The sequence below is a fragment of the Rhincodon typus genome, chromosome 9 (genome assembly GCF_021869965.1).
Source record: "Rhincodon typus isolate 14 chromosome 9, sRhiTyp1.1, whole genome shotgun sequence".
Classification (NCBI taxonomy): domain Eukaryota; kingdom Metazoa; phylum Chordata; class Chondrichthyes; order Orectolobiformes; family Rhincodontidae; genus Rhincodon; species Rhincodon typus.
The window spans coordinates 70,379,068-70,398,692 of NC_063340.1; the positions used below are offsets into that span (position 1 = coordinate 70,379,068).

The 19,625-nt window shown below is 41.4% G+C and overlaps 1 protein-coding gene across 1 annotated transcript in view; it reads right to left on the minus strand.

Moving 5' to 3' along the window:
• The window catches only part of LOC109938368 (ALK tyrosine kinase receptor-like), a 532,290-nt gene that overhangs the window by 326,654 nt on the left and 186,011 nt on the right, over positions 1 to 19,625 (minus strand). The window contains exon 3 of the mRNA XM_048601345.1: positions 4,854 to 4,985. Coding sequence (XP_048457302.1) covers positions 4,854 to 4,985 — 132 coding nt within the window. The remainder of the gene's footprint in view (positions 1 to 4,853; positions 4,986 to 19,625) is intronic.

The following is a 19,625-nucleotide window of genomic DNA, read 5'->3' on the forward strand; positions in this document are numbered from 1 at the left end:
GAAAATTGCCTGATGGGGAAATCACTGTAGAAAATCTCTATACTGTACAGTAGAAAGTTTGCGTTATCCAAACAGCATCCACTATTCATCAATCACGTTACAGCCAATTTGTGGTAACGAAACATGCGTTATAGCAGAAATACCTGTAGTTCACAAATCCAACAAATTGTTGCATCATTTTCACATCTTTCGATTGCCGCGTCACTGCTGTGCCTGTCATCTTATCATAATCAGAGTAAAACCCCTGTGTTGTCAGGATATGACCGATGCACTTGACTCAGGATCTTCAGTTACATTTTTTCTTGTTCAGGATCAGATTCATCTAATGAGTTCTTTATCACAGTCTCACTAAGTTCAATTTGTGGTTTGTAATGGCTTCTTCCATCATATCTACACACCTAGAAACTAGCCAATGTTGACCATCACTTGCATTTCTGGAAGAGTGCTAACTATCTCGTATTGTCTGCACTGATTCTCTGGCAGAGCAGTGGAAATGCCAAAAAGCTTGTGCAACTATCTGTATCTCCCAAATGAGACTGTAGAATGCAGAATGCAGTCAGCAAACTGCTGCTTTCAAACAATTTCACTTGCCCGTAACCATCTTTTGCATCTAGGTTTGTAAAGACCTTTTGTTTTGCAAGTCACAGCAATATTTCTTCTAGGATTGACATTGAGTTGTGAGATCTCCTCAAAGCTTTATTAAGATCCTTTTGGATCTATAAATATTCTCAACTTTCCAAACTTTTTCATGCTATCATGCTAATTCAATCTATAGGATTTTGTTGATTATTTCTTCTTTTCAAGTCCTCTATCCTGTTTTTCAGGACTTGAAGGCAGCTGAATCTCTCCACAGCAAATTCAATCTCACACTCTCATTTATGCAGAGATGATATTCACCAGGAAGACGTCCAAGAACTGTAAAAACACCTTTGCAATGTTTTAGGATTTTTTTTCAGCCTGATGCTCAATGAAATGCTACAAATCTCTTCTGGTAAATGCAGGATTATTAGTCCAAGCTTTGGATTTGGTCAGCTGAGATAAATGGATTTTCCCTAGTGTCTACTATCTGATTCCTCTCATTGTATTGGGTTCTCAGTTTTGTTTGTCCACTTGTGATGAATATCATTGCATCACATAGCCTCAATTTTACCTTTGATGGTTTCGTTTTTGGGCCACCACTCTTTGCACAGCTTCACCTCATGAAACTCAAGATGTTGTACAAAAGACTGGAATCTATCTGGCATTATATTCACTTGATGTTCTCATGCGGTCATCATCCTGACAATCACAAACCACATACCACCTCAAGACTGGACTGAGTCAACCCTGTTCTACAGTATAAAAGGATTCATCAATCATTGCCTATCATTTTTACAGAAGTTATCTTTACAGATTTACTTTGCTTCTTTCCAGTAAAGCATTTGCATGCAAAATTTCTTTAGCATCTTGCAGCTAGAGCACTGCTTTCTCTATGTTGAGCTTTTTGCTGGCCCTTCTAGAAATATTTCTTTTTTTCCTTTTGTTTTGTCCTTGTTAGGCCTGGGCTATCTCACAGAATAGCACAAAATCTCAGAAATTCTTCCAATGATGCTCCCTAGCTGATAATTGACAACAATGGAGCTCCTGCATAAGTTGTCAGCTTTCTCGAGAGTAAGTTTCTCTTCTCTCAGCAGACCTGTTTTCAAGTTGGATGTCTCATTGCTAAAACAATTCTATCTCTGATATGATCATCTTTTAGTTGCCCAAACCCTCAAGATTCAGCACAATGTTTCCGTCAAGTCACCAACTGCTAAATGCTCTTCATCACCTCTTGAGCGTTACCGTTTATAAAGGACATCAGTGAAGATTTCAAAATGGTCTTTGAGGCCTTCACAATTCATCCAGCCAGGCTTTTCTGCTCCTCAGCGATGTCCAGGGTACACAGAAACATAGGAAATAGGAGCAGGAGTAGGCCATTTGGTCCTTTGAACCTGTTCTGCCATTCAATAAGATCACAGCTGATCATCCCATTCCTGCTTTCTTCTCAAACCCTTTGATTCCTTTATTCCTAAGAATTATATCCAACTCCTCTTGAAAACAACAACACTTTCAATATAATTCAGGCACTCTTTCTCTAGCTACTCTTTACTTGTTACTCTTGTTTGTTCCAATTTTCTGTTTATCTCTGTGGCTGCCTCACAGTTTGCCATTGAGACTGAAAGAAGTTCCAACTCTGCCTCAAATCATCTTGCATCTCCACAGGAGCAGGGACTGAAATGTTTCAAGCCATACTGAATCAATCAAGCTTGCAGAATGAAGCTTCAAATTATTCAGCTGCGTTTTTTTACAGTATCTGGCTGATCTGCAGCTCTCAAAATGCACATAGTGTCAGCTGCACACTCCTGACATCATTTTCTGTATGGAGCTTTAATGGCTTCTGCTATTGTTACTCAATACAGAATGCATTAATATCAGAGGTTACATGAATATTGCAGATTACAGTGTATAAATGCATTTATCCAAACATTTGATTCAAAACTTGTACAAAGAATCAAAGTTCACACATCTTTATGCTTAGTAACGTGCATTTTAAATTCTGCATTAGATTACTTCATTTCTTACATGGTTAGTCAGCCTGTTTGGTCACCACTTCCATAGAAGAATGTGTAGATCAGGTGATTTCTCCCCAGAACAGAGGGACATAGTCAAAGTGTGAGAGCTGCTGTGGTGCGGTGGTAGTGCCTCTGCCTCTGAGCTAGGAGGCCCAGGTTCAAGTCTTACCTGCTCCAGAGGTGTGCAATAACCTTACTGAACAGGCAATGAGCAAATGAACCTGTCTCTCTGACAACAGGAGCTACCTCTGAGATAACAAGGTGTAGAGCTGGATGAACACGGCAGGCCAAGCAGCATCAGAGGAGCAGGAAGGCTGACATTTCGGGCCTCGACCCTTCTTCAGAAATGGGGGAGGGGAAGGGGGTTCTGAAATAAATAGGGAGAGAAGGGGAGGTGGATAGAAGATGGATAGAGGAGAAGATAGGTGGAGAGCAGACAGACAGGTCAAAGAGGCGGGGATGGAGCCAGTAAAGGTGAGTGGGGTGGTAGGGAGGAGATAGGTCAGTCCAGGGAGGACGGACAGGTCAAGGGGGCGGGATGAGGTTAGGAGGTAGGTGATGGGGGTGGGGTTTGAGGTGGGAGGAGGGGATAGGTTGGAGGAAGGACAGGTTAGGGAGGCGGGGACAGACTGGGCTAGTTTTGGGATGCAGTGGGGGGAGCCCTCCCCCTACCATCTCCTCTATCCATCTTCTATCCACCTCCCCCTCTCTCCCTATTTATTTCAGAACCCCCTTCCCCTCCCCCATTTCTGAAGAAGGGTCTAGGCCCAAAACATCAGCCTTCCTGCTCCTCTGATGCTGTTTGGCCTGCTGTGTTCATCCAGCTCTACACCTTGTTATCTCAGATTCTCCAGCATCTGCAGTTCCTACTATCTCAGGAGCTACCTTCGCTTGCCTGCCTGTTTCTCAGCAGGATGTTAGCCAGGAAGGTTTCATTAGAAAAAGCACAAGTAAAAATTGTCAGCAAGCTGAATGGGCAAAAGAGTAATTCACCATGCGAAAAAATTCCTTGGAGTGGTTTAAAGCTTGCTGTGGGCACTAGAAATGCACAGGAATACATAACGTAATTCCTAAGGAAACCATCAATCCAGGAAATCAGTACAGCAAGTCAGCATCCAAAAGCAAAAGAAGAATAATATTTTGAGTCTTGAGTAATGTGTCATTTAGTGCCAGCGTTGCAAGCAGATCTGCTGTGCTGTAGCTCCTGGCAAGTCAGATGGTTTTACTAGTTTACAATGACAGAAACCTTGTACTATAGAGTAGACAACCGATTCATCTGCTGTAAAAAGAACAGGAAATTCTGGAAATACTGGGAAGGTTTAGCAGGATCTGTGGGGATACAGAGTTAACATTTCACGCCAGTAATCTTCCTGTAATCAGTGAGGATGAGAGGTCACAGACCTGAAATGTTAAGTTGGGTTTCTCTCTTCACCAATTCTGCCAGGTCTGCTGAATATTTCTGGACTCTTCTGTTTGATTTCAGATTTCCAGCATCCTCAATATTTTGCTAAAAGAAGGCAAGAAATCAATGTTTCTTTTTTATCTTGCACTCATCAGGACTAAGATACAAGGAACAGATTTGATAAAAGAAAAAGAGAACGCCAATTTATGCAGAAGACGGTGCTAATTGGTTGGATCATGGTTGATAGGGAGATGCACAGGAAGAGTTAACTGTCAATATTAGTTCTCAGAGCAGGTAGGAGGAGGCTGATTGATCAGGAGTCTGTCAAGAGAATGCAGCAGAGATTGCTAATCTCCATGAACTCTTCTTTTTTGCACTGAAAAAGGTGCAATGTACATGCGGATTTTGCTTTTTCTTTGCCCTTATATTCTTCAGTTTCTAAGGTATTGAAGGGGTCTGTAAATTTATAATCTGAGTATAATTACTAGCAGTCAACTTAGCCTGAAGTCAGTGACAGTTTCATTATTGTTTAAGTGAGGGAAGATTTCTGATCCGAAAGTGTTTAGAATTATCAGATTCAGAAAAGTAGCATGAAATATCTGTCATTTTTCATTGCTTTAAATATTTAGACAAATGCTCTCCAAATTTTTATACAAGAGAGTTAGACGTAATTTTACTCTCAAAAACATCAACCGATATAAACTGAAACCAGAGAAAAAAAAATTTTGCTTTTTCCTAACAAAATAAAACATACAACAGAGGAACCTTCTATGGTTTTTAACTGCAACCACTTAAATGCCTAACACAGCATCACTGGTGATCTGAGCATGCTTGTAAAAAATAAAGCTAAATGAACTCACTGCAGACTGTTCCTTCATCTTCAGCATTGCTGCAGTCGTTGTTGAAATCACAGAGTTGCCTTAGTTTAATAGATACCCCATTCTGACAAGTGAACGATCCCTCGAGTGTTGTCCTAGAGCCTGTCAGAGGACCTAAAATATAACCACAAATGGAATTGTACATAAAATGCATTTTATCCTGTATCATAACATGAGTGATTGAAAGGTCTTTATTGTACTGCTTCTATGCAGTAAGATGATTACTCCAAGGTTGCCTTTGAGAGGCCAAAAAAAAACCACAGCTTCTCACTACATACATAGTTACTGATCACATTTATCCAGGAAACCTAAAAGAAAGGGAAAACAAATTGTGTAGATAATGAATCACTGTGGTTAATGTTGTTAAGGCAGCTTCAAAATAAGATGACAGTATATGCACTGCTGGAAATCATATGAATTTTAAACAGTGAGAGACAAAAAACAAAATCCGAAAGAACTGTGGATGCTGTAAATCAGGAACAAAAACAAAGTTGCTGGAAAAGCTCAGCAGGTCTGGCAGCATCCGTGAAGAAAAAAATCAGACTTAACATTTCGGGTCTGGTGGTCCTTCCTCAGAATAGATGGATGATGAGAGTAATAACTTGCATTGATGTATAAGGCGGGTTTGATGGTAGAGGCCACTTTATGGTTTGGGAGGGTTTTTTTTATTTTTTTCATTGAATCCCTACAGTGTGGAAACTGGTCCTTTGGCTCAACAAGTCCACACCGACCCTCGGAGCATCCCACTCAGAGCCATCCCCCTATAACCCACCTAATCTACACATTCCCGAATACTACGGGCAATTTAGCATGGCCAATCCACCTAGCCTGCACATCTTTGGACTGTGGGAGGAAACCGGAGCACCCAGAGGAAACCCATGCAGATGTGGGGAGAATGTGCAAACGCCACACAGACAGTCACCTGAGGGTGGAATCGAACCCAGGTCCCTGGTGCTGTGAGGCCACCGTGCTACCCATAAAATTGAAATTCCACCAGCTGTCATGGAGGGATTTGAACCCATACCCCTGCAGTGTTTGGCCAGGACCTCTGGTTTACTAGCTCAGTGACATTACCAGTACACCACCATTTCTCATAGCTTTGCATGGAACTATATGCCCAGAATTAGTTTGGGTCAGAAAGGCCCAATGTGGAACCCATTGCCACAGAGGACTGTGGAGGCCAAGTCATTGAGTGAATTGAAGACAAAGATAGATAAGTTCTTGATTAGTAAGGGGATCAAAGGTCATAGGAACAAGGTAGAAGAAAGGGGTTAAGAAACATATTGGCCATGATTAAATGGTGGAGCAGACTCCTATTTCTGCTCTCATGTCTTTTGTTCTTATGGATTACCTTCCTGACCCACTGTTAAGTGAGGGTGTTCAGATTGGCCTCATTCTGGCACCACTAGCACCAATCCAGCTATCGGTTAAGCCTCACCACATGCTCACAAAAAAAATCTGGTGGGGTGGCTTATCAGCTCCTGGAGGGTGGAAGAGATTCTTTATTTAAAGGCACATATTGCTTGATAAATGGATCAAGATCAGGCCCACTGAGCAGAAGCCCTCTCCGCGCCCACAACCACTTTCCTGCATCACTCACCTCTTCCTGGTTCCTTCTTAAACCTGGATCTTTGGGTGAGTGTCATTCCAGCAGCAGCCATCACCTTCTCATGGCACTGCTGTTCAATAGGGCTGTCAGTCTCAGATTGGCTGTCAACTTTAAGCAGGCTAGACTCTACACCCGGGGTTCTTGATCCCAGGATGAGACCCACCGCTTGTGTGTTAAGTGTCTGTATGGCACAAGATGTGACAAGCCTTATAAACAACTGCACCTCCCAGTCGCGAACCATTTCAACTCCCCCTCCCAGTCCTCACTCGACATGTCCATCCTGGGCCTCCTGCAGTGCCACAACGATGCCACCTGAAGGTTGCAGGAACAGCAACTCATATTCCGCTTGGGAACCCTGCAGCCCAATGGTATCAATGTGGATTTCACAAGCTTCAAAATCTCCCCTCCCCCTACTGCATCCCAAAACCAGCCCGGCTCATCCCCGCCTCCCTAACCTGTTCTTCCTCCCACCTATCCCCTCCTCCCACCTCAAGCCGCACCCCCATTTCCTACCTACTAACCTCATCCCGCCCCCTTGACCTGTCCGTCCTCCCTGGACTGACCTATCTCCTCCCTACCTCCCCACCTACACTCACCTTTATTGGCTCCATCCCCACCTCTTTGACCTGTCTGTTTCCTCTCCACCTATCTTCTCCTCTATCCATCTTCTATCTGCCTCCCCCTCTCTCCCTATTTATTTCAGAACCCCCTTCCCCTCCCCCATTTCTGACGAAGGGTTTAGGCCCGAAACGTCAGCTTTCCTGCTCCTATGATGCTGCTTGGCCTGCTGTGTTCATCCAGATCTACACCTTGTTAACACAGAGGCCTTGTCAGCTCTCCAGCCAGTGGCTGAGACCACTGTCACCTCCATGACATTTCTGTCCACAACATCAAACCAAGAAAACTGACACCAGATGCTTCACAAAAACTTACAGACATTCTGGAGTTCTGCCAAAAAATAACAGATGAGCAAGGGTGAAAGAGATGAATTTCGAAAGTGGCTGTGGGTTAGTAAAGAGGTTTAAAGGAAGGAATTCCAGCAAAATAACATCTTGTTTGAATCTTATGAACCATTCTTACATAATGTTTGCTGAGATGGGTAGGAAAATACATTGTGAAAAGGAAGTGAAGAAGCTGCAGACTAGTATTGATAGGTTGCAAGTGGGCAAAAATCTGGCAATAAACTGTAATGTGGAAAATGTGAAATTTTTCACTTTGGGCAGAAAAATATTAAAGCAGAGTATTATCCAAATGGAGAACAATTTCAGAAACCCACTGTGCAGAGGGATCTAGTTGTTTCAGTGTATGAGCCATAAAAAGTTAGCATGCAGATACAGCAAGTAATTAAGACTGATGGGATGTGATTTTTTATTATGAAAGGAATTGACTATAAATGTAAGGATATTATGCTTCAGGTATACACAGCATCAATAAGACCATATCTCAAATATTGAGTGCAGTTTTGTTTAAGGAAAAATGTAAATGTATTGGAGGCACTTCAAAGGAGGTTTACCAGACTGATACCTAGAACGAGTGGGTTGTCTTTCGAGGTGTGGTTGAACAGACTGAGCTTGTTTTCAATAGAGTTTCGAAGATTGAGTGGTGATTTCATTGAAGTATATAAAATTTGGAATATTGTGACAAGTTAGATGTGAAACTAATACTTCTCTTGTGGGTGACTCCAGATCCGGGGGTTGGGGGAGGGGTATAATTTAAAAATTAGAGGTCACCGTTTAAGGATAGAGATAAGGAGAATTTATTCTTTCTCTCAGAGTGTGAGTCACTTTGGAACTCTGCCTCAGCTGGTGGTGGAAGCAGAGTCATTGAATATTTTTAAGATGGAGGGAGTTTAATTTTTGTCAGGCAGGGAATCAAAGGTTAGCGGGAAGAGATGAGAATGTGGAATTCAAAATGCAAACAATTAGCTGTAATCTTCTTCCATGGTGAAAGACAAATGGACTATTTTTGCTCCTAATTAGTATCTTCAAATGTTTGTTGCCATTTTTAAAATGTTAGTAAGGTTTGTTTGGTTTATAAATAAGTCTAAGATTTATCAGGATTGGAAACAATTTATTGGTATTAGTAACATTTCTTAGCAGCAGTAAGGTTTATTAGCAGTAACAAGGTTATTAATTAAAAATTGAATGGCAGGGCTACTCCAACCTTGAGAGAGTGTACCCTGTGCTAACTACAGGATGCTCATCATGTTCTAAATGATCATTTATGCGGGAAATGTCATCAGTTGCAGTAGCATGAGCTCCAGGTTTCACAACTTAAGCAGCAGCTGGCATCACTGCAGTACATCTGTGAGACTGACAGCTATGTGGTAGCATGTTTCTAGACATCATCTCCCCACAGCTTACCACAGAATCACAGAACAGTTACAATGCAAAATGAGGCCTTTGGCCCATTGTGATAGCACTGGTTCTCACAGCATTTTGACTTTATGCTAATCTCCAGCCTTTTCACCACAACCCTGCGCCTTGTTTCTGTTTCAATGCCTCAAGTGAATGCCCCAATTGAACACACCTCCACTACACTTCCAAGCTGTGCCCGGCAGGTCCTAACTACTCATTGTGTTAAAAAGCTTTTTTCACCTCACATTTGCTTCTTTTGCAAAACACTTCCGTATTCCCTCTAATTCTTGATCTGTTTATGAGTGAGAACAGTTTTTGTTTACTCCATCCACACCCCTCAGAATTTTAAAACTTCTATCAAATCTCCTCTTCGAAGAAAATAGTTTCAACTTCCCAACCTTTCCTCATAACTGAAGTGTCTCATTTGCAAAACTATTTCTGTAAATCTCTTCTGCAGTCTCTCAAATAAATTCACATCTTTCCTATAGTGTAGCACCTATAAGTACAACCAATTCTCTAACTGAGATCTAACAATAAATAAAAACTGAAAGAACTGTGGATGCTGTAAATCAGAAACAAAGACAGAAATTGCTGGAAAAGCTCAGCACTTCTGGCAGCCTCTGTGAAGAGAAATCAGAGTTTCGGCTCCAATGACCCTTCCTCAGAACACGTGTGTGTGTGAGATGTGTTTTGTAGAAGTTCATAACAGCTTTCCTACTCTGGCACTCTTATGCCTGTACTGTTGAAACCTAGAATACCATATTCTTTACTTTATAGCTTTCAATCTCTATGGCCACCTTTAACCGTATATGTGCATATACACCCAGGTCTCACTTGTCCTGCACATGCATTAGAATTGTACCCTTCATCATATTCCGTCTTTCCATGATCTTTGTACCAAAATGCATCACCTTATACTTCTTCAATTTGATATTCATCTGTTACCCACTCCACCAACTTGTCAATGTCCTTTTTAAGTTCTACATAGTCCTCCCTACAGTTTCCAATTCTTCCAAATTCTGTGTTGTCCGCAAAATTTGAAATTCTCCTATGTCCAATGCCCAGATCATTTATATATAAATCAAGGGTCCCAAAGTCAACCCAATGGAACACCATAATAAACGTTCTTTTACTGCAAAAAATACCCATTAATCATTACGCTCTGTTTCCTGTTCTTCAGACAATTTTGATTCCAGGTTGTTACCTTCATGGCCGAGGAGTTATCTCACAACCCTGTTGGGTGACACAGTAACAAATACCTTTTAAAAATTCATATTGACCATATCAACAGCTTTGCCCTTACCAACCCTCTCTGTCACCTCTTGAAAAAAACTCCAGCATGTTAATCAGACACAATTACCCTTTAACATGTTGACTCTTCTGAACCAATGTTTCCTTGCACCTATTAATTCAATCCCAAATATTTATTTCTATAAGTTTCCCCACCACCAAAGTTTAATTCACTGGTCTGAAATTGCTGGACATATCTTTACAGCCTTTTCTGAATAAGGCGTAATGTTCACAAACCTGCAGTCCTCTACCACCACCCCTGAGTTCAGGGAACACTGAAAGATTATTGTTACTACTTGTGCAATTTCCACATTCTCTTCCTTCAATATCCTTGGATGCATCTCTTCTGGACTCATGTCATTTCAATTTTAACGACCAAAAGCTTATCCAATACCTTCTCATCAATTCTAAACTTTTCAAGAGACTGAGCTTCTTCCTCTGTCACCATGGCCTGGACAGCATCTGCCTTGTAGGCAAAGTCAGATGCAAAGTGTTCATTTGACACTTTATCCACACCTCTTTGCCTCTATTTGTAAGTCCCTTTTCGATCTCCTATCAGCTCTACGCCTCCTACTACCACCCTTTTATTACACATGTGCTTACAGAAGACTTTGGGATTTCCCTTAATGTTAGCTGACAATCTTTATTCATAACCCCTCTTTGCTTCTCGTACTTGCTTTATCACCTGCCATCTGGACCCTCTGTATTCAGTTTGGGTCTCAATTGTATTTATAACTTGACACTTGGTATGATTGATACTTTTTCCTCTTTAACTGAATTTCTAGCTCCATTATCATCCAGGGAGCTCTTGATTTGTTTGTTCCATTTTTCCCTTTTGAAGGAATAAACCTTGACTGCATCCAAAACATTTCCTCTTTGAAGATAGCCAGCTGCTCAGAGGCTCTTTTCTACTAACCTTCAGTTCCAGTCTATCTGGCCCACCTCAGTTCTTGCCCCATTGAAGTCAGCTCTCTGCCACTTGATTATGTACCCATGTCCATCCCCTATCAAGATGGTCTCAGGGCTCTCTGTTCCTTCCTGGAAGAAAGGCCTGAACCATCCCCATCGACCATCACCCCTCCTCCACATGGCCAAACTCGTCCTCACTGTGAACAAATTCTCTTTTAACTCCTCTCACTTTCTTCAGGTGAAAGGTGTGGCCATGGGGACCTACATGGGCCCCAGTTATACCAATCTTTTTGTGGGAAACGGGGAACATTCTTTGTTCCAGGTCTATCCTGATCCCCCCCAACAACTCTTTCTCCGGTAGGTGATGACATCATTGGAACTGCTTCCCTCTCTCGTCCGGAATTAGAAAAGTTTATCTATTTTGCTTCCAATTTCCACCTCGTTCTCACCTTCACCTTTTTTAAAAATTCATTAGTAGGATAAGTATGTTGCTGGCCAGGCAGCATTTATTGCCCATCCCTAATTGCCCAGAGGGCAGTTCAGAGTCAACCACATTGCTGTGGGTCTGGAGTCACATGTTGGCCAGGCCAGGTAAGGATGGCAGTTTCCTTCTCTAAAGGACATTAGTGAACCAGACGGGTTTTTCGCGATATTCGGCAATGGATTCATGGTCATCATTAGAATCTTAATTCCAGATAATTTATTGAATTCACATTCCACCATCTGCCATGGCAGGATTCAAATCCGGGTCCCCAGAACATTATACAGGTCTCTGGATTTACAGTCCAGCGATAATACCACTAGGCCATTGCCTCCCCTAACCTAGTCCACCTCTGACTCCTCCCTGACATACCTTGTTATTTTCTGTTTCCATTTCTGGGGGTTAGGCTGTCCACCAATATTCATTACAAACTGACCAACTCCTATAGTTATGTTGACTATACAGCATCACACCCTGCTTCCTGTATAAACTCTATTCCATTCTCCTAGTTCCTCTGTCTCTGTTGCATCTGTTCTCATGATGCCAATCTCGACAAGGGAGGCTTCAAAATGTCCACTTTCTTCCTCAACCACAGATTCCCCAGTACCATGTCCTCAGCCATGTCCCACCCATCTCCCACAATTTAGCCTTCACTCCCATTTTCCCTTCCACAACAGTGATAGGGCTCCCTTGTCCTCACCCACTATCCCACAAGCATCCACATCCAGAGGATCATTAGCTGCCATTTCTGCCACTTCCAGCCACAATTTCTCTCCTCTCTCTTGTCAGCCTTCCGCAAGGACTGTTCCCTCCGGGACATCCTGGTCCCCTCCTCCTTCACTCCCAACATGTCCCCACAGCCCCATGGCACCTTCCCCCTACAACTGCAGAAAGTGTAACACTTGCCCATTTACCTCCTCCCTCCTCAGTATCCAAGGGCCCAAACACACCTTCCAGGTGATGCAGTGCTTTACTTGCACTTCATTCTATCTAATCTACTGCATTTGCTGCTCACAAAGTGTCTCTTCTACATCGGGGAAATGAAGTGTAGACTGGCTTTGCAGAACAGTTACGTCAGTCTGCAAGAAAGACCCTGAACTTCCAGTTGCCTGTCATTTCAACACACCGCCATGTTTCCTGGTCAACATCTCTGTGTCAGGCTTGCTGCAGTGCTTCAGTGAAGCTCAGTGCAAGCTGAAAGAACTGCACTTCATGTTCTGTTTGGGAACTCTGCAGCCTTCTGGACTTAATATCAAGTTCAACAATTTTAGAGCTTTAGCGTCTCTTCTCATGTCCTTACCCCACCCCCACACACCAGGCTTTGTCATTGCCTGGGCAGCTACTCATTGTCAACTACTAATAGTCCCTATTAGCAGCTATTCATTCCCTCAGACTAACCTTTACCCACTTCTTTATCTATCCAAATGTTTTTCTCTCTCTTTGGCCTATCATTTACTCTCATCCCTTCCCCGACTCCATTTTCTGTACAAATACCAACCTTTCCCTAGCTATCATCAGTTCTGAAGAAGGGTCACTGACATGAAACACTAACTCTGATTTCTCTCCCCAGATGCTGCCAGACCTGCTGAGATTTTCCAGCAATTTCTGTTTTTGTTTCTGATTTCCAGCACCCACATTACTTTCGGGTTTTTTGCTTCATTGTGCTTACTCTGGATCGATCAATTCCACCATCATCCTAAACTTTATGACACAATGACCACATTTCCCAAATGTTACTTCAGTATCACTTAACCTACTTGGCCACCTCCTTCGCAAGAAGAGGTCGAGACTTCTTTTTACTCGTTGGATTGGACTTAACTGTAGAACATTCTCCTGAAGACAATCTAGGAATGCTTCTCCCTCACTGCCCCTTATTCCACCACCATCCTGGTCTACATATTTGTAAATTAAAGTCCTCTATTAATATTACACTGTGATATTTATAACTGTCTGGAATTTCCTTCCAGATTTGTTCTTCTATATCTTTCCCAATAGTTGGTAGTCTATAGATTACCCTGAGCATTGTGATTGCACCCTTCTTATTCCTTAGCTTTAGCCAAATCAATTCTGTTCTTGATCTCTTTGAAACATCCTCTTTCTCCAGTAATGAAATGCCTTCCTTAACCAAGAGTGCCATCCCACCTTCTTTGTTTCCCTTTTGATCTTTTCTGAACACTTTGTAGCCAGGAATAACTAATACACAGATCTAACCTTCCTGAAGCCGGGTCTTTGTTATTGCCACAACATTGCAATCCCACAAGACAATCTGCACCTGTAATTTCCTAATTTGTTGACAATGCTATATGCTTAACAGTGCATAGGAAGAAAGTGAATGGGAGACTATTAGAAACTCAAAAAGAAACAGGGAGGTAGTCAAGTACTCCTTGAGTGTATCCCACTTTTCAATCAGCTCTAGGGAGTTGGGACCTCAAAAGATCAAACAAGTGAACCTTAACACTTTGACAGTGAGGGACAGATTCCGAAACAGCCTTTTTTTGCTATTGCGGAGGGTTTAAACTAACTCAGAAATGTGGAGAGAGAACCAAGGCAATATCAGAGAGCAAAGGATAATTGGGGTGAGAAAAAGTACTAGATCAAGGACTAGTAAATTAATAGATGGGCTCTGAAAAAGGGAGAAAGCAATAAAGTCTAGATTAGGGTTACTGTGCATGAGTGTGAATGCACAAAATGTGGTTAAGACAAAAATGGTGAGTTGCAGGCACAGATTGCTGTGTGGAGTTATGATGTTGTGGCTCTAACATATACCTGTCTCAGGAAGGACAGGACTGGGAGTTTAAACATTCCTGCACACAAGGTGTTACGACACTAGTAATATACTTACAGTTATGGATTTGTCAACCTGATTTTAAGAAGCTACCCATTTCAGGATAAATACAGCTATTTGTCCTTAATTAGCAGTGAAAAATTAACTGAGCTAATAGAAATACAGTCAGACCAGAGTTCCAACTTTACGTCCAAGACTTTCTAGAACATGTGAAGTAATTTGAATATAAAACAATTGAAGTCTACTGCTTATCATCCACTAACAATGCTACAAAAGTGGAAGTAGGCAGTCTTTGTGATGGAAAGGATATGTGGTCAGAAACAATTTTGGGGGGTTGGTCAGGAAGCTAAGGTTTTAAAGAGCCTGAGAAAGAGACAAAGCGAGAGAATGTTTTGGAGATTGTGCCGTTGGCTAAAGATGATAGCTTCAGTCTTCCCAATATTTAGCTAGAAGAAATTATCCTTTTCTCAAGAATAGATATTAGACCAGTAGAAGGAATAGAATTTGTCAAGAGGTAGAGCTGGATGTCATCAGTTTATGATGGAAGTTGATCCGAGGTTCGTGGCTGAAATGTCAAAGGAGAGGCATGTAGTTGAGGAAGTGAATGATCTAAGATCCTTTTAGGATATGAAAATGGCAAAAATTGTTAGAAATGCACAGATATGTAAGAAAGAAATCATGTGAAAGCTAACCACTGAATTGGAGGACAGAAGAGAGATAGAGAGAGATTGAAGGTTTATTAAACTTTTTTTCAACAATAATTAAACTTATTGTGAAAGCTTCAGGGAGACTGAAGAAGACAAGGAAGGAAAGGAAAGTTACCACTGTTTGTGACTTCAGTCAGTGCCATTTCCATATGATGAAACAGCCAGTAATCTGACTGAAGGGATTCAACTTTGGAATAATAAGTCAGATAGTCATGGATCCAAGCAGTGGATAGTAAGGTTGGCAATGGGTAATAGTTGGTGGTCAATTTGATTATTAAACAATATTAGTGTATATGTTTTATTAAAGAGTCAAGTTATAATATCATTGTGCAGCATTAGAAAAATAATAAATGATACTAATAATTATATAGCTAGATTAATGAATTTGGCTTGTTTGTAAAGTACATGTTGCATACATGCCAAGTGAGAAAATTCACAATAACTGATGAACAGTTCCAAATAGTTCAAGGAACCCTAATAAGAAGCTGAAGATGCAAATAACAGCCAAAAACAGTAATGTCTGCACTGTGCTTAGACCAGAGCTACTGTTTAATAATAATAGAATAATTAAGAATCCTAGCATTTTCCGGTACAGAAAGAGGCCATTTGACTCATCATGTCTGTACCAGCTCCCGGAAGAGCTAATTTAAAATATGTTCTTCACATGACATTGCAGAATTTTCACTGGTTTCAGGAACATAGTTCAAAATTTGACCCCTTTTCTTAGAAAAAATGTAAATTGATGTAATGTCCTTTCCTATAACTTGAAAACTAATGGTCATATTAAGTTCAAATGTATGCACACTAAACCTTTATATTGAGGAGAAAAGCTAAGGTACACAAAAAAATTTGTGCAATGAGGTGTTTAGAAATTTTGAAGGGAATGTGCACCCTAAAGATGCACGAGTAATCAGGTTATGGCATACATGCTCAGCAAATGTTACTTTCTGGTCTGTTTTTGGCTCATTTTTTAGCATCATCAAGTGAACAAGCTCGATGTTCTGAGAAGTGGCAATCACAGACAGATTGCTACCCGATACCTATTCTTTTCTGTTAGGACTGAGCTCTGGATTTCTAGTCAGCAATTTTGAATCTGAATCTTTCGGAAACACAGAGCCTGTCCGAAATTGAACAGTACCTCTGCAGTGCAGGACAGTTGGGGGTACGTCAAACAACATCCTTTTTTAGCAGCAGTCAGTGCATCATGTCCAAGCTGGGGGTTGGTGGGGGAAGGGTGTTGGGCTGAGACCAGAGTTACTTAGGTTGGAGCTGCTGGGAGAGGAGGTGGTGGCTGTTCAGAGGGTGGTTGTCAAATGGCCAGGCGTTGTAAAGGATTGGTGGAAGTGTAGTTGGGGAGATCAATAGTGAGTTGGAGATCAATTTAGTCATTACCTAGGAGTCAGACAAAGTTTCTCATCATCTAATGTTTTTTGAATAACTACTGGATTAACTGAAGCAGAACCTCCAACATCCCTGAATTTAATTGATTCTTTTGGAAGGTTCTAGACACAGGGGAATTGCACATCAGAATCTTCAATTTGACAGGCAATTCCCTCACTCAATTAAAATTAAAATTAAAACTAAAATTCTCACACAATCCTGATGTGCAACTCCAGTCTGTGCAGTTCCAACTTCTAATTGAGCATCAAGCTATCCAGAGATAACAAGGTGTAGAGCTGGATGAACACAGCAGGCCAAGCAGCATCAGAGGAGCAGGAAAGCTATCCAGACCTGTTCAGGAATGTTGTGTCCCACCTTAACAATAGCTTGGGCTAATGACACAAACGTTAATGTTTAAAGACAAAGAATCTAATTTCTTATAATCAGGAACAGGGTCTCAAATTCAAAAGGGAAAAAAAAACCCAAGATTCTTTTATTTCCTTAACTACAGGGGGTTCTGCTATAACGTGATAGTTGTGTTCCAGCACAACATCGTGTTCTCAAAAATTGTGCTACAGAAATAACGGGACCGATGGGAAAAGCAGGGCAGATCACCAAAACAAAAATCACTCAACATTCAAACACTCAAACTCCGTGTATTTGTGTGTGTCCCTCGCTCCTTCCATAGACATGTGTCTCTTGCTCCCTGCATCCATCGCTAACTCTGGAATCTAATCCAGTCCCCTATACCTCTGTAACTACAGTACCTACAATCCCTAAAGCCCTTTAACATTCTTGAGCACCTGCAACTCTCTGTAACTCTGTAACATTCTCGAGCACCTGTCAGCCTCCCTAAGTCTAACTCTACCTGTCCCTTCAATCCCCACTATCCTCATAACTTTCCACAGCTGGTATAAACCTCCCTATCTCTGTAACCTCCAGCCATCCCTTTAACCCCCACTATCACTGAGACTCTCCCTGCATTTGCAACAAGGCAGATGAAATGACAGCATTAACTGAAGTGAATAGATATGATCTAACTGTCATTGTGGAGATGTGGCTGCAGGATGACCATGGCTGGGAAGTGAATATTCACAGTTCTGCCCATGGCCCACCTATTGTACTAGCCTGTTCTACAGGAACCACTGTCCCTTCCCAGTATTGCTCAAGTGGCTGTTCTCCATTTAGAACGTGACAGTGAATGTTGGTAAGCTATCTGCTCCACAGCCAATCGCAAACTTCTCCTCACTGTTGTACAGTAACAGGTTCCTGAGGAGGGAACTGATATTTCAAGAATAGGTACTTTGACTATTTTTGTACAAGTCCCTTAGGCTAGCTTTGATGGCAGCCATGAAACCTTGCATGCAGATCTCATCAGCTTTTGAGTGCTCCATAGTTATTTCATCTGAGGGCAAAGGGAGGGATTAAGATTTGTATTTAATGTCAAAGATAAACAGAGACAGATAAGCAGCTGCTGAAAATAACTGCAAATTGTAAACTTGTGACAGTGAGGTTTTGGTGAGAAAGGCAGGTGTGTTAGACTGTGAACATAAATAGCACAACAATGAGGAAGCTGTGCTAAAACTTTATGAATCAATGGTTAGGCTTCAGCATGAGTATTGTGGATCAAAGAGAAACATTCAATAACAACCTTGAGAAACAAATTGAATAAGTTCTTGAAAACCAAGAAGTAAGTTGATGGGGAAAGAACAGTGAAGTGGTACTATTTTGATTCCTTTCTTAAAGAGCAAGTCCAGTGAACTCGATGGAATTGCGTTGTAGCCAACACAAAGTTCACGTTGTGGAAATACCAATCCCCTATTTGTCAGTCGCATTATAGCCAATTTGTGTCGCTGGAACATGCGTTATAGCAGAACCCCTTGTATCTGTGATTAGTGTTGGGAGCCACATATTCCATCCAATGTTTTTGCATGTGTAGAAGTATTTGCCATCTGTATTGAGCACCAAAGATTCATAGCCAAATACTGCGGATACACAAAGACGCTGTGTAGTCGTGCCAGGAAAATTCAGGGCAGTCCAGATGACCTTGACAGAAAATGCCTTTGGCTGTTGTAAGTGCTGATTTCAATTAGCAAACATAACACATTGACTGGGTGAGGAAGACTACTGGAATGAAACATTTGTACTTGATGTCAATGATGTTATATCAGCAAACTACGTTGGTATAAAAGAATTATATCATAGAATTGATAAAGAATTCATGAATATAGTTAAATACAATGTCCTAGTATTAATGAAGTAAGTATATCGTACTAATAAAGTATGCTAAAACATTAGTGAAACATCTTGTATTGATGGAATATGCTGCACGATTGTTTAAGTCCACCGGCATTAGGATATGTTGAAACATTAGCAATGAATATTGCTAAAGCATGTCACAGTTAATGGTAGGGTCTTGGGGAGAGTTGTTGAACAGAGAGACCTAGGGGTCATGTACATAGTTCCTTGAAAGTGGTGTCATAGGTTAATGAAGAAAACGTTTGTCACGCTTGCCTTTGTCAGAGCATTGAATACAGAAGTTGGGACATCGTGTTGCAGCTGTACAAGACATTGGTAAGGTGACATTTGGAGGACTGCATGCAATTATGCTATAGAAGGATGTTATTTCACTGGAAAGGATGCAAGAATGTTTTACACGGATGTTACCAAGACTGGAAGTTTTAGTTATAAGGAGTGGTTGGATAGTTTGGGACTTTTTTTCCCTGGACTGTAGTGGGCTCAGGGGTGGCCTTATAGAGGCTTATAAAATCATGACGGACATAGATAAGATGATTTGCCCAAGACTTTTCCCTAGGGTTAGGGAATCCAAAGCTAGAGGGCATAGGTCTAAGGTGAGATGAGAAAGATTTATAACGGACTTGAGGAGGAACTTTTTCACAGAGGATGGTGCATGTATGGAACAAGCTGCCAAGGGACATGGTAGAGGCTAGTACAATTACAACATTTAAAAGACATTTGGGCAGGTACATGGATAGGAAGGGTTCAGAGGGATTTGGGCCAAATGAAGGCAATTGAGACTAGTTCCATTTAGAAAAGCTGGTCGGCATTGATAAGTTGGGCCAAAGGGCCTGTTTCTGTGCTCTATGACTCTATGACAGTACTAGGAGAAATCTGATGAAATAATATGTATTATTAATGGGCGTTGTTGTGTCAGTGAATTATTTATTTTAATTAAGTATTTGAATTCGGAACAGGAACAGGCCATTTATTTCCTC